Raw genomic sequence first — 16475 nt, forward strand, 5'->3', positions numbered from 1 at the left:
AAGCAAAAGCTAAGAGAATTCAGCACCACCAAACCAGCTTTACAACAAATGCTAAAGAAACTGCTCAAGGCAGGAAACACAGAGGAGAAAAAGACCCACAAAAACAAACCCAGAACAATTAAGAAAATGGTAATAAGAACATACATATAGATAATAACCTTGAATGTAAATGGATTAAATGTCCCAACCAAAAGACATAGACTGGCTGAACAGATACAAAAACAAGACCCATATATATGCTGTCTACAAGAGACCCACTTCAGACCCAGGGACACATACAGACTGAAAGTGAAGGGATGGAAAAAGATATTCCATGCAAATGGAAATCAAAAGAAAGCTGGAGCAGCAATACTCATATCAGATAAAATAGACTTTTTATTGTAAAGACTGTTACAAGAGATAAGGAGGGATACAACATAATGATCAAAGGATCAATCTAAGAAGAAGATATAACAATTAAAAATGTTTATGCACCCAACATAGAAGCACCTCAATACATAAGGCAAATGCTACAACCATGAAAGGAGAAATCAACAGTAACACAATAATAGAAGGGACTTTAACACCTCACTTACACCAATGGACAGATCATCCAAACAGAAAATAAATAAGGAAACACAAGCTTTAAATGACACAACAGACCAGATAGATTTAATTGATATTTATATAACATTCCACCCAAAAGTGGCAGAATACACTTTCTTCTGAAGTGCACATGGAACATTCTCCAGGATAGATCACATCTTCGGTCACAAATCAAGCCTCAGAAAATTTAAGAAAATTGAAATCGTATCAAGCATCTTTTCTGACCACAATGCTATGAGACCGGAAATCAATTACAGGAAAAAAACTGTAAAAAACACAAATACATGGAGGCTAAACAGTGCGCTACTAAATAACCAAGAGATCACTGAAGAAATCAAAGATGAAATCAAAAACTGCATAGAAACAAATGACAATGAAAACACAACAAGCCAAAACCTATGGGATGCAGCAAAAGCAGTTTTAAGAGGGAAGTTTATAGGAATACAATCTCACTTCAAGAAACAGGAAAAATAAACCATATAACCCTACACTTGAAACAATTACAGAAAGAAGAACAAAGAAAACCCGAAGTCAGGAGAAGGAAAGAAATCAAAAAGATCAGAGAAGAAATAAATGAAATAGAAATGAAGAAAACAATAGCAAAGATCAATAAAACTACAAGCTGTTTCTTTGAGAAGATAAACAAAATTGATAAACCCTTAGCGAGACTCATCAAGAAAAAAAGGGAGAGGACACAAATCAATAAAATTAGAAATGAAGAAGGAGAAATCGGGACTTCCCTGGTGGTGCAGCGCTTAAGAATCCGCCTGCCAATGCAGAGGACACGGGCTCGAGCCCTGGTCTGGGAAGATCCCACGTGCTGCGGACCAACTAAGCCCACGCGCTACAACTACTGAGCCTGTGCTCTAGAGCCTGCGAGCCACAACTACTGAGCCCACAAGCCACAACTACTGAGGCCGCATGCCACAACTACTGATGCCCACAAGTCTAGAGCCCATGCTCCACAAAAAGAGAAGTCACCACAATGAGGAGCCCGTGCACCACAACAAAGAGTAGCCCCCGCTCTCCGCAACTAGAGAAAGCCTACGCACAGCAAAGAAGACCCAATGCAGCCAAAAATAAATAAACTAATAATAATTTTAAAAAGTAGAAATCACAACTGACACCACAGAAATACAAAGGATTATAAGAGACTACTACAAACAACTATATGCCCATAAAATGGACAACCACAAAAAAATGGACAAATTCTTAGAAAGGTACAATTATCCAAGACTGAACCAGGAAGAATTAGAAAATATAAACAGACCTATCACAAGTAATGAAAATGAAACCATAATTAATACCCTCCAACAAACAAAAGTCCAGGACCAGATGGCTTCACAGGTGAATTCTGTCAAACATTTAGAGAAGAGTTAACACTGATCCTTTTCAAACTCTTCCAAAACATTGCAGAGGGAAAAACGCTCCCAAATTCATTCTATGAAGCCATCATCACCCTGATACCAAAACCAGAAAAAGATATCACAAAAAAAGAAAATTACAGACCAACATCACTGATGAACATAGATACAAAAATCCTAAACAAAATACTAGCAAACAGAATCCAACAGCACATTAAAAGGATCATACACCATGATCAAGTGGGATTTATCCCAGGGATGCAAGGATTCTTCAATATACGCAAATCAATCAATGTGATACACCACATTAACAAATTAAGGAATAAAAACCATGTGATCATCTAAATAGATGCAGAAAAAGCTTTTGACAAATTCAACACCCATTTATGATAAAAACTCTCCAGGAAATGGGCATAGAGGGAACCTACCTCAACATAATAAAAGCCATATATGACAAACCCACAGCAGGCATCATACTCAATGGTGAAAAACTGAAAGCATTTCCACTAAGATCAGCAACAAGACAAGGATGTCCACTCTCGCCACTCTTATTCAACATAGTTTTGGAAGTCCTAGCCACAGCAATCAGAGAAGAAAAAGAAATAAAAGGAATACAAATTGGAAAAGAAGAAGTAAAACTGTCACTGTTTGCTGATAACAAGATACTATACGTAGAAAATCCTAAAAATGCCACCAGAAAACTACTAGAACTAATCAATAAATATGGTAAGGTTGCAGGGTACAAAATTAATGCACAGAAATCTCTAGCATTCCTACACACCAACAATGAAAAATCAGAAAGAGAAATTAAGGAAACACTCCTATTTACCACTGCAACAAAAAGAATAAAATACCTAGGAATAAACCTGCCTAAGGAGGTGAAAGACTTGTACTCAGAAAACTATAAAACACTGATGAAAGAAATCAAAGATGACATAAACAGATGGAGAAATATACCATGCTCTTGAACTGGAAGAATCAGTATTGTGAAAATGACTATACTACCCAAAGCAATCTACAGATTCAATGCAATCCCTATCAAACTACCAATGGCATTTTTCATTGAATTAGCACAAAAAAATTTACGATTCGTATGGAAACACAAAAGACCCTGAATAGCCAAAGCAATATTAGGAAAGAAAAATGGAGTTGGAGGAATCAGGCTCCCCAACTTCAAACTATACCACAAGGCCACAGTAATCAAGACAGTATGGTACTGGCACAAAAATAGAAATATAGATCAATGGTACAGGACAGAATGCCCAGAGCTAAACCCACGCACATATGGGCACCTAATTTACGACAAAGGAGGCAAGAACATACAAGGGAGAAAAGACAGCCTCTTCAAATAAGTGGTGCTGGGAAAACTGGACAGCTACATGTAAGAGAATGACATTAGAACACTCCCTAACACCATATGCAAAAATAAACTTCAAATGGATTAAAGACTTAAATGTAAGGCCAGACACTATAAAACTCTTAAGAGGAAAACATAGGAAAAACACTCTGACATAAACCACAGCAAGATCTTTTTTGACCCACCTCCTGGAGTAACGGAAATAAAAACAAAAAAATAAACAAATGGGACTTCATTGAACTTAAAAGCTTTTGCACAGCAAAGGAAACCATAAACAAGACAAAAAGACAACCCTCAGAATGGGAGAAAATATCTGCAAATGAAACAAGAGACAAAGAATTAGTCTCCAAAATGTACAAACAGCTCATGGAGCTCAATATCAAAAAATCAAACAATCCAATTAAAAAATGGGTGGAAGCTACACTCAACAATAAGAATGAACCATAGCTTAATAATATCAAATAGGGACTTCCCTGGCAGTCCAATGGTTAAGACTCCACACTTCCACTGCAGGGGCATGGGTTCAATCCCTGGTTGGGGAACTAAGATCCCACATGCTGCGCCGTGTGGCCCAAATAATAATAATAAATAATAATAATATTAATATCAAATAAAATATTTAAGTAATTAAGTCTAGAACATTACAGGGTACAATGTTCTATTTACAAAGTGAAAAAGTTAAAAAATATGTTATATAAAGATATATAGTTTTAAGGAATATATATGTATGTGTATATATATTCCCTATAAATTGTATACACGTATACATATACATACATATATGCAAATCAAAGGAATAATGAACCCAGATTTTGGATGATGGTTACTTCTAGCTGAGGGAAAAGGAGGATGGACGGAGTACATATGACTAGATGTCAGTTGTCAAGATCTCAGTTTTTGTACTGGGTTGTGGCTTTATAGATGCTTATTACCTTATTAAATATAACCAGCTAACAGACTGAAAAGAGGTTCTGAATGGATCAGTGGCAAGAGTGTGTCATAAACCAAGGATTATGTATAATACAATTCTGTATACCTGAATGCTTTTTAAAAAGGTTTATGGCTTTGTATTATATAAAATTTTGTCTATTTAAAGAAAATGTTAAATTTAATGTAAAGTACTTATTCAGGCTGTGTTTATACATTAACTAGACGTACATAAAAACATTATATAAAATATTTTTTAAATCCTAAAAAAGAAAAAAAAAATGGGTGGAAGACCTAAATAGACATTTCACCAAGGAAGACATGCAGATGGCCAAGAGGCACGTGAAAAGATGCTCAACATCACTAATTATTAGAGAGATGCAAATCAAAACTACAATGAGTTGCAGATACAACTACTATGGAAAACAGTACAGAGGTTCCTTAAAAAACTAAAAACAGAACTACCATATGACCCAGCAATCCCACTACTGGGCATATACCCTGAGAAAACCATAATTGAAAAAGACACATGTACCACAATGTTCACTGCAGCACTATTTACAATAGCCAGGTCATGAAACCAATCTAAATGTCCATTGAGAGATGAATGGATAAAGAAGATGTGGCACATATATACAATGGAATATTACTCAGCCATAAAAAGAAACAAAATTGAGTTATCTGTAGTGAGGTGGATGGACCTAGAATCTGTCATACAGAGTAAAGTAAGTCAGAAAGAGAAAAACAAATACCATATGCTAACGCATATATATGGAATCTAAAAAAAAAAGAAGAAATGGTACTGATGAACCTAGTTGCAGGGCAGGAATAAAGAGGTAGACATAGAGAATGGACTTGAGGACATGGGGTGGGAGGGAGAAGCTGAGGCACAGTGAGAGAGTAGCATTGACATATATACACTACCGAATGTAAAATAGTTGGCTGGTGGCAAGCAGCTGCATAGCACAGGGAGATCGGCTCAGTGCTTTGCGATGACTTAGAGGGGTGGGATAGGGAGGATGCTGGGAGGGAGGCTCAAGAGGGAGGGGATATGGCGACATGTGTATGCATGTGGCTGATTTGCTTTGTTGTGCAACAGAAACTAACACAGTATTGTGAAGCAATTATACTCCAATAATGATCTATTTAAAAAAAAAAAAAAGAAGAAGAATATACATTTCAACTTCAGGATAGCTGTTCTTCTGGGGAAAGAGAAAAAATGAGCCCCCCATCTTTTCCTCCAGAGAAAAGGTCACTCTACCAGGATGGACTGATGGACTCTTGAGATGCACAGTTCAAGATTAGGAAGAGGTGGGAAGAAGAGAAAAGCTAATTGATGTAGGGTAATTTAAAAATAAGTGACAGGGACTTCCCTGTTGGCGCAGCGACTGGGAATCCGCCTGCCAATACAGGGGACACTGATTAGAGCCCTGGTGGGGAAGATCCCACATGCTGCGGAGCAACTAAGTCCGTGAGTCACAACTGCTGAGCCTGCGCTCTAGAGCCCTCATGCCACAACTACTGAAGCCCACACACCTAGAGCCCGTGCTCCTCAACAAGAGAAGCCACCACAATGAGAAGCCCACACACCGCAACAAAGAGTAGCCCCCACTTGCCACAACTAGAGAAAACCACGCGCAGCAACAAAGACCCAATACAGCCCAAAAAGTAAATAAATAAATAAGTGACAAAGAGGCATGGATGGAAATGCAAACCAGTTGAGAAAAGGGGAACTGTATTGGAGTGTGGTTTGTAAATAAGAGGCTCCAGAGTAATGTGGGTTTACAGAAAATTGAAAAAGAGAGAAAAAGAGATATAGGAAGTGTTACTGGGGTGTATCAAAGGGAATTTATTAACAATTTTAGACGAGAGCCAAGTAAATTATTAGAATTCCTTAAAAAAAAAGTGTGTGCTTGGGAGTCAGACTGAGTATCAAACACTCAGTTTGCTATTAATTTGCTGAGTGAGCTTAGGCAAGTAGCTTAAACTCAGTTCAATTTTAATTTTCTCATCTGTAAAGTGGGAATAATACCTTGCATGGAAGCTGTGGGAATTAAAACATAAAGTGCCTTAGCAAATTAGAGCTATCCTGCCTTTCAAGTAATCAATACAAAATATACATGAATAAGTAACATAAAAATTGTGTTGATAACTAAAACACATTTAAATTTAATCAAGTGGGCATTGTATTATTGTCAAAATTTACCATAAAATTCCTGTAGTTAATAACTCTCCAAAATAAAAGTGTACTCCTTTGAAAATTTTTTTAGTATAGTAATCACCACACATGTCCTTTTACTATTTTCAGGCAGCAACGTTCTAAGAGTCCATTGCGTACTAGTTGCTATGTGGAGAGAAAAATGAAACCCTATATTTAAGAAGTTCAGAATACAAATGAGAACACAAGTGAGAACAGTTCTTTTTGCAAAGAAAGCAAACACGTTCTTGTGGATTTAGGCATCAGAAAAAGATACCAGGGATGAAAAATATAGTTCAACTAAGCAGATAAATTTAGTGATCAGAACAAAATGGAATTAATTAGGAAAAACTGTATATAAGCGATCCTTTACAGAGTAATCCTTTTCATGTTGATTATTTTAACAGGGTTTAATACATGTGATTATTCTTCAGCCTTCTGAGTTTAAATTGTTCAGGTAGCCACAAGGTCTGGAAACACAGACAAATATACATAAGCAGTTTACTGATCTTCCATGATTATGTTCAATGTGCTATTCCTCACTAGCAGTTCATAGTTCAGTAAGCTGTGCACATGTGCAATGAACAATGTGCATTAAAGCAACATTCCCACCAGTCCTTGTACATCTATTTACAATGCATTGCCTCAGATGATTTGTGACTAATTTTCACTGAATAAACTTGCACCTTTAGCATATTCTAGAAGTGATCAAGGGAGCTCAATCTACTAAGAAATAGAATCTTGTCTATGTTTCTAGACTTGGTGATCACCTGTATTTTATTTTTTATACCTACTGTAAGTCTTATAAACATTTTTGCCATTTATATTATACCAAGAAAAAAAATGAATACTAAAAATGAGATAATGGAAAAACAAAAACAGATTTCTTTTGCTTTCATATAATTCTACACCAAACATTTTGCTGAAATGATTTTAATCTATAGATGAAAGACTCTTCAAATGATACTCAGAATACATTACAAATTTGATTTTAAAATAGATTTGAGTCTAAAACAGGTCTTATTCACAATGATTCCAATAAATCAAGTGCTCCAGAACTCAATATGGAGATGCAACAATTATGTGATGACTTCTTAATTGTCCAAGGGATAAAGATCTTCTTCAAATGTGGAAAAAAATTAAATCATTCTATAGTATTAACTTCTAAGAGTTATTCTCCTTTATAGACTACAATATTATTATCAGTTTCATATACTTTTACTTTATAAAGAACTCCTACAGGAAGAAATTTCTGGAGGTTTTCCCAGATATATACAGCTACATTTTCTGTCGTGCTGTAGAAGAAAAGGAAAGAAGATCAAAAGACAAATAAACAAAACTTCATGTTTAATACTTACAGAGAATAGAAATTCTAGTTTTAAAAGATATTACACTAAAACTTTAGAAATCACACAATAATCAAGTAAAATGCTAAAATCGATTCTTCTTTCTTACTATTTACATAAAGTGAAATAGTCACTCACCTTACAACATCTGCAAAATACGGCACATCCAGATCCAGATTCTTATGATCAAGGGGCTTTATAATTGCCTCCTATAGACAAAACAAAGGAAAAACGTCACTAATTCCATTTATGACTCATATTCCAAAGTGTCCTACCTTTGCCTCTAAACCTTACCTTATCATTTAGTCACTAACTCGATACTCGCAAGTACTTGGTGTCTTATAAAACAATCTCAGAAAGTTTAAAGTTGTAAAATAAAGGAAGGCCTAGCTCTCCACAATGACTGGATATCCTCATTACTGAATGCAAAGAGGTAAGAAACCAAAAAATAGAGAATTCACTGGAGCTTTCTCATAACAAGCCATTGTGATTCAGAATTTAGTTTAATACTTCTTGAATTCTGTCCAAAATGTTACTAGAAATACTTCTCCCTAACAGTCTCACCTTCAGCACAATGCCACAATTTAATTAGGACAAACATTCAATGAGTACTACATTTATAAAGCAGATTGAGACTAAAATTATGTAAGGAGTTCTAAATTTCTGCTGTAAGGTGTAATTTAAGAATGCTCTTGGGCTCTTAGAAGAAAAAATAAAAACATGTAAAGACTATTGCTTCCTAATACTTGAATTAGGAATATTAAACATAATGTTTTTCTTTGTCAATGGCAAGAATTGTAATTGCCTTATTCTTTGTAAATTTTTACTTTTAGCTATCGTAAAACATCTAAGCAATCTAAAAAAATACAATAAATTAGTGAATATAACAAGAAAGAAACAGACTCTCAGATGAAGAGAACCAGGTGTTACCAGTGGGGAGGGGGAAGGGAGGAGGGGCAGTAAACGGGTAGGGGATTAAGGGGTACAAACTATTATGTATAAAATAAGCTATAAGAATATTTTGTACAACATGGGGAATATAGCCAATATTTTATAATAACTATGAAAGGAGTTATAACCTTTAAAAATTGTAAATCACTATACTGTACACCTGTAAATTATATAATATTGCTCATCAACTTTATTTCAATAAAAAAAGCACTTGTGAAACAATCTAAGTTTCCATATGGTATGGTTCCAAGAAAGGTACATTAATGACAACAATAGCAATCATTTTCTGAACAAAATCAGAATCATATAAAAAAAAGTAAGTCCTAAACCAAACAACTTTTAAAATAACTCAAATGATATCCATATGGATATCAAGAAAATAAACCTTTGTTTAATCTTTGTTTTAATTGAAAATTCCAGTTCAGATCTCAACTTTTCCATTGAAGCCTCTTCTACAAGGCTCCTTCTAATTTGACTCTGTATGCCATGATCAGCCACTTTTACTCATGTAAAAGTACTAAAGTGTGTGGTGTGTGGTATCCTTCAGGTATGCAAATACGGGGAAAAAGTGTAGAGAACCTCTCCTTTAGTATTTAACTGTATGCCTGCTTGGGGTGTCTCTTATATTTCTCAAGCTGTCGTCTTGTATTTGTGTGTGCGCACATGCACGTGCCCGTGTGTGTGCGCGCGCGTGTGTGTGTGTATATATATATATACTTTTTATGTCACCAGTAAATGCAAGCACTCCGGCTTTACAGCTTTCCTACAGTACTTTGAGCACAGTACTGTTTGTTCATTCACTCATTCTCCTATCCATTTATTCAAGCAACACTTATTGAGCACTTACTATTCTTTACCTGCTATAAAAAGTCACATGAGAGCTTCCCTGATGGCGCAGTGGCTAAGAATCCGCCTGTCAATGCAGGGGACACGGGTTCGAGCCCTGGTCCGGGAAGATCCCACATGCCGCGGAGCAACTAAGCCCATGCACCACAGCTACTGAGCCTGTGCTCTAAAGCCCGCATGCCACAACTACTGAAGCCCACATGCCCAGAGCCCGTGCTCCACAACAAAGAGAAGCCACCGCAGTGAGAAGCTCTCACACCACAACAAAGAGTAGCACCCGCTCGCCGCAACTAGAGAAAGCCTGCACGCAGCAACGAAGACCCAACACAGCCATAAATAAATTAATTAATTTTAAAAAAAAAGAAAGTTTAAAAAGTCATGTGAGCACTCTGTGGCTAACAGCTGTGTCTCATTCGTCACTGGATTCCTAGTACTCAGCTCAAAGACTGACGCAAAGCAGGCATACTTATTGAATATATGGGAGATAAGTAACGTGAAAGAAGTAATGATTATTAATAACAGCATTTTTATGAAACAAATGTCAAATTTTAGAACAAAATAAGGAGCAAAACTGAAGCAAAGTAAACAGGTGAAATGAAGGCATTTTAAAAACTAAGGTGGATGGAAGAAAATCTAATCTCAACTTTGTAAAGGACTAACTACATGACCTAGGGCAAGTCAGTTGGTTAACTGTTCAGCATCTCTCAATCTCAACCTATGGAATGAAGAAGTTGGCTTAGATAACCTCTGAGGTCTCTTACAATCCAAGGATTCTGTAATGATATAATCAGTAAGTCTTTTACTGAACAACCTCTTTTTTGTTATCCCTATGATGAACTGCCCCAGTGAGTTTATAATAAAGCTAAAGTGAATAAAACAGGGTAGTGCTAAAATCTGTGATCAAAGGTGTAAGGAAAATTCACAGAAGAAGTAGAAAGTTTCAAGAAGAAAGCTGTGTCTTGAAAGAAGGGCAGAATTTGCTAAACAGAGAAAATCAGGATACACCAACAAAAAATACAAGATGAGCACGCTACATTTATTCCTATCATTGTACGACAACCATGACTAATTTCCATTAAGTCATCCAAACACCTTTAGGAGAACATTGAGAGAAGTTCCTCCAACTACTACCCCACTCCCTCACCCAATTCCACTTGCCAGGTCATAGGACCTCTGATGATACTTGGTTGGGGAAGTGAAAAGGGGGCCATCAAATATTATATTCAGAAGACAGCACAAAATAAGCATCCAACATGCCATTACCTCCATACACTCTTTGAGGTCAGTCAAATTCATGACCATTCCTGTAACAGGATCAATCTAAAAAGTAAACAAAGGTGAATATTACTATAACATGCTCTTCATATTTAAACCTCTGGTGAATTATTAAAGGCTGTACAATGTGCAGAAGTTGTCCCCACATTGGCCTTCATCCACGAGACGATCCATCTCAGCATGGAAACCCCAAGCACTCTAGGCTTCCTTTTCACTGTTCTGCTCTTCTATCTGTCCACATACAGCACATTAAAGAGGACATTTTGGGAGAGGAAAGGCCTGAAATGGCAGCAGCTCACCATACACAAAGACCAACAATGAAGCGATACTGATTTGAACAGAATTTTTCAACACAGAATCCATCACGTTGGCTGAAAGAGGGCCCAGCAACGTGCACAAACCACAGAGACATTTTCAGCACGTACCTCTCCGTGTACTGTCACCACAACTATGGGGAAGAAAACAAAATACCAAAAAAAAACATGACTTTCAACAGAGTGACATCCAAACACAAGTTACTAACATAAATTATTAGATCTCACCCCACAAAGCTATATTTTCCCCCAGAACATCTTTTAGTTAAGATCTTTTTATCAACCAAGGCAGAGGAACTTAGAGGTGCTTAGCCAAGGCCAAAAAGGTTATAAATTCTGTTTATGATGCACTTGGAAGTAATCTCTACTAGGTAAGATCAAGATGCTGCTTGATCACTGCCTGTAAAAGAAAATATACAGGAAGAAATTCAGTTACACACTGAGCTGGTCCAAGTACCTTTCTGAGCAAGCAAAACTACTACCGGGCCTAAAATTCTTATTCCTTTCTCATGTGAATGTAAACACAGTTTATAGTAATGCTCTGTAAATTAACAAGTACTTGTATGAAACTTCTGAAAAATCTTGATGATCAGAGTGCTCTACAAATTAATGACTTTTACATATTTTTTTCAGCTCCATACAAACACCATTAGGTATTACGTGATAAGTGAGCAAACTGAGAATGAGAGATATCATAGGTCAAGTAAGTTAGGCAATAACTAAACCAGAAATCCCAAACTTCTGACATCTTTTCTGGTCTTTTTACTCCATCATACCATATGCTGTGATGCTCTATGGCTTACATAGCTGTTTTGTGAGATATCACCTGTATCTCAAATAATCAAGTCCCTTGTCCTTACATAAATTAATTACTTTCTTGGAACACCACTGTCAAAAGTTTTAGACCCAACCTATTTTCCTGCCATGCCGCATATCTTGAGCCAATATGCTCCCTTTGTCACTCATTATTACTCAATGAATACAATCTAATTTTAACATTGGCCTCAGCAATACCTAATTAGAAGGAAACATGGTGCCAAAAGAATGTCATGTACTCTTAAGGCCAAGGAAAAAATTATTTAAGCCATTCATTGTTTTGATCTATAACAGCAGACAATTGCATAGTAAAACTTAAGATACATCCAACTAAGGCAACAGATCTTTTCATTTTGAACTTCCATTTAATTTCTCATTCAAGGCTCAAAGCATTCATGTTCTGTCCATAAGGTTTCTTATACTCATTTAGACTGTATATGCTGAACACTCTTTCATCATTACCTAAAGGGCTAAAATTTCACCAGTTTTTCTCTCACCTTTATAATTGTGCCCATGGCCATTTGGGTTGTTGCATTTCCCAAACAGTTTCAAGTTTTCCTCATTACTCAGAGATTTGCTGACCAAAAAAAAAAAAAAAGTCAACATGATACATGTTCAGATACCTTCTCTGTTCCCTACGCTTATTGTTTGCTCTAGCCTTTGAAAAACTTCACAACTTACTATTCTTTAGCTCATCAAACGGAGAGTCATAAATCAATTTGATTTCATTATTCAATTTTATGCCAGGAACCAGTGTATGCCCCCTAATTAGACTACTATACCATACAAATTAGCTTAAGTAAATTCAACATCCTTGTTCCACAGCAAGACTTCAACAACTGATCTACTCAAGGCCCTTCCATTTTTCAATTTAACATTTACTGAGTACCTACTACATACTAGGCACAGGCTAAATGAAGCAAGGGCACATGGTGATTAAAAAAGAAAAAGACGCTTATCCTCAAGTGGCTTAAAATCTCATTCCCCCTGAAAAATTGTTACATGACCTAGTACATCTTCTCTTTAAAATCTTGCTTCATTATCCCTCAACTATTGCCTACCGATAACTTCAATCCATTCAGGGGTATTCAAAGCAGGTTAAATTTTAAAATTACAATACTCAGCCGTTGTTCCAGGCAGAATTCCGTTTTCTTAATGGATTTTTATACATATACCTGTCCAATCAACTGTGCATCTTCAATGAGGCCTTACCACTCTCATATGTTTGAGCTTCCTATTAAATAACCCCTTTCTTTTTGAGACTCTCTTTATTACTTTCCTTTCTCCTGCTCATCTACTTCTTACATTTAGAGGACTACAGTTCACAAAGCTTTTGCACAAAATTATCTCACTGTACTCTCCACAAAATTGGCCAGTTTGTACACTGCAGATAGAAAACTGTGACAGGTCTTGATCACTGCTGCATCCCTGTTACCTAGCACAAGACCTGACAACAAATACCTGTCCAGGGAATAAATGGATAGGTGAATACTGTTAGGTAGAAATTATTAACCTCATTTTGCAGAAGAGGAAACAGACGCTCAGAGAGTGGAGCTTGCTAATGAGTGGCAAAACCCTGCTCAAAATCAACTCTTCAGTGCGATGAAGCAGTATGAATACTCTGGGCTCAAATCCCAACTGCGCTGCTTGCTCTCAGGAAAGTGAACATCTGGGTTCATTTTCTCTTCGGTATAAAGTGGACAAAACTCGCCTTGCTGTAACTATATTAGCTATGGGTAGCTAACATGTACTGAGTGTTTACGATATGCCTGGCACTGTGCAACCTGAGCGAGTTCAACACCTTTCAACGTCACATCGATCCCCAGAAGGCTGGTCGACGCCGGTCGCGGGTGTTATGACGTCATCAACGAAGCCTGGTGGCCGCAGGAGTGCACCGCGCCCCCCGCCCACTCATCAGCGGTCACCCGTGCCCCTCCCGCACCCGGGACCCAGTTCCGGAGCTGGAAGGTGCTGCCCCCACCACTGGTACTGCAGGCACACCCCACCTGTGGAGCCGATGGGTCGCGCTGAAGGAGACCAGGCGGGACACTCGCGCCCGCCGGCCAGGGCCCGAAGCCGCCGCGCTCATGGTTTTGCAAGCCCGCGTCCCCTCCAGCGCCTCACGCCCTAGGCCCGCCGCCAGGCTGAGAAAGTGGGGGGAGGGGGGCCCCTCCCTCCGCGGCTGCGCAGTGCGGACGGCGCCCGGCAGAAGTGCTCTCTGTTTCACCCTGCGACTGGGCTCCCTCTGCCGGCCTGGAGGCCGTAACAGGCGTTTCTTGCTATCTCAATCTCTTGGGAGAGCAAGCGCTCAGAGAACTGGGTCCGCCTTAGAGCGGTCTAATAAGGTGGGTGGGGTCTTAGTGTACTTCATTTTTACGTCTGCTCAATGAGGTCCCTCTCACTCCCTTCTAGAAAGCCCTGGGTTGTAGAAACCTCCAGTCGCTGCTTACTCAGCGACGAGTCCCAGGGCCAGCCTACTCATAGCTTAAAGGGAGCAGAAATTTGAGTGCACGTGTGGGACCACGTGGCTTTAAGAAATGATACTACCTTTGGACTATTTGTAAAGATTCTTACAAAGGGAAACTCTCGAGCTGTCCTTATCATCCATATGCATGCATGGAGCCGTTTATCACTCTGGGTTGCTGCAGTATAAACACATGCACCCATGAACACACACGTTAGCTATTCTCTGTCCAATGTAGACACCTCCAGAGTGAAAGGATCTTGTTTCCTCGCCATCTACTCATAAGTGGTGGCCAAACTACTTATAGTTCCCAGTATGCACCAGTGCATTTCTCGCCTACATTCATTCTTTCATTAATTACTGAATACCTACTGTGGCTGGCACTGTTCCAGGCACTGGAAAGGAGGGATAAAATCATGGGCGTGGTGGAAATATAAGCCCCCATGATGGTTTCTCCCAGATGTCTCCTGTCTCCAGCTATATATGCTGTTTGTTGTGCATTAAATTATTAATGTGTAGCAAACTTCCTCACACGTTTTCAAATATTTTTCTCCTTTCCCCCACTGGGCTGTAATGAACTTTAAATAATTATAAACCAGAGATTTTTGAGATGGAAACTCAAAATCTAGTTCAGTCCTCTCACTTTACAGATAAGAAAACACAGACCCAGATAAGTGAATTATTTACCCAGGATCACTTATAAACAATGTTTCCCAGGCATTGACTGCATCAGAGATAAATACTATAACCATCAATGGTTACACAAACACTTCCCTTGTTCCCAATTCAGTTGAAAGAATCAAAATAAAATAAAAGGTAAAAGGTAGAAAGAATTTCTGAGAAATTGCTTTAGTTATTTGCTTTAGTAAAATATGTCACTGCATTTGCAGAGTTCTTGCTCTTTTATTAAAGCTAATTCTATGTAAAGGTACTCACCAAATTCACCCTCAGTCATCCTGTTATGCATTGAAATGTGTCCCCTCCAAAGTTAAATGTGTTGAAGTCCCAACCCCCAGTACCTCAGAATATGGCTTTATTTGGAAATAGTAACTTTCCAGATGTAACTAAGATAAGGTCACTAGGATGCACCCTAATCCCTTTTCCCCTCGTGCACCACATAGTTCCTTTCCTTGAGTCTCTGGACACTGTCCAGTGATGAGTTGGACTTAGGGAAAGGAACAGGCCCTGCCTAAGCTCTGAGCCTCAGTCATATGCTCATTCAATTTCCAGAACGTTCTGCATTGGATTACCAGGCATATACACCTAGATTATAAAATGTTGTTGATCCTTTTTTGTCTTCTCCTTCAAGAACCGTATAGATGGCAGGGCCAAGGCAGAATTCAGGTATGCTTCGGTCAAAATCTTATTTTTATACTGCTAAAATGTTTGAGCTTTACTCTCTGTGTGGTAGGATGGAGTAAAGGTTTATAAACAGAAGAAAGACATGATCAGAGAGACCTATGTACCTCCCAGATGTCCACTGGAGTCTTCTTCACCTTTCAGATCCAAATAAGATCTGGATCAAACTTCCATGTCTGATCTGGGGGAGTACAATGCCTTTTTGAAGACTTCGGTGAAACACCAAGGGATTTATGTTCTTATGGTTATCTCAGCCTCTAAGCTCCCACGTCTGCTATATTAGCTCTGTTTAGGCATCTTCTATTCCGTCCCTATTGCTATTCCTCTGTATCTCACCGACACAGACACAAAACTTAGAACCTTTATTTTATTGCCACAATGCAAACCCTGACATGTGGCATTTGTATGTATGGAACCCTTTGCTAAGGTGAATAGGGTTTGTGATGTTTATAATAACTCTCAAGGAAAACTGAAGAGAAACGACTATGTTGGTCCAGGACTGTGCCGTGAGCCTAATGAGTTCACACTGCCCCAAACTACATGTTTGGGGGGCTTCTCCAGCACCATTCAACATGCACATGGAACATGCACAGTTTAACTGGCCTGGGCTTGGAGTATAACTGAAGGAAAAGGGAACATGGTATTTTGATGTGAGGTTTAAATGACAGATCTAG

At 38.2% G+C, this 16475-nt stretch overlaps 1 protein-coding gene across 1 annotated transcript; it reads right to left on the bottom strand.

The window, feature by feature from the left end:
- Positions 1–7298: 7298 nt before the first annotated feature.
- On the bottom strand, positions 7299–14104 carry PTS (6-pyruvoyltetrahydropterin synthase). Its single transcript, XM_065882668.1, has 6 exons — positions 13985–14104; positions 12476–12555; positions 11274–11296; positions 10837–10893; positions 7915–7985; positions 7299–7725 (listed from the first exon to the last, which is right to left on the bottom strand). The coding sequence occupies exons 1-6, from the start codon at positions 14065–14067 to the stop codon at positions 7602–7604; spliced, it is 438 nt and encodes a 145-aa protein (XP_065738740.1). The 5' UTR covers positions 14068–14104; the 3' UTR covers positions 7299–7601.
- Between the last annotated feature and the right edge of the window lie 2371 nt (positions 14105–16475).

The sequence above is a fragment of the Phocoena phocoena genome, chromosome 8, assembly GCF_963924675.1.
Source record: "Phocoena phocoena chromosome 8, mPhoPho1.1, whole genome shotgun sequence".
Classification (NCBI taxonomy): Eukaryota; Metazoa; Chordata; class Mammalia; order Artiodactyla; family Phocoenidae; genus Phocoena; species Phocoena phocoena.

What these genes read in the sequence shown, in the direction of transcription:
- PTS (XM_065882668.1), bottom strand. Translation starts at nt 14,067, where the DNA reads ATGAGCGCGGCGGCTTCGGGCCCTGGCCGGCGGGCGCGAGTGTCCCGC. An exon ending in GCGACCCATCGGCTCCACAG is followed by an intron (nt 12,556 to 13,984) that starts GTGGGGTGTGCC and finishes TTTTTTGGTCAG; the next exon opens with CAAATCTCTGAGTAATGAGG. An exon ending in CCATGGGCACAATTATAAAG is followed by an intron (nt 11,297 to 12,475) that starts GTGAGAGAAAAA and finishes TCTTCCCCATAG; the next exon opens with TTGTGGTGACAGTACACGGA.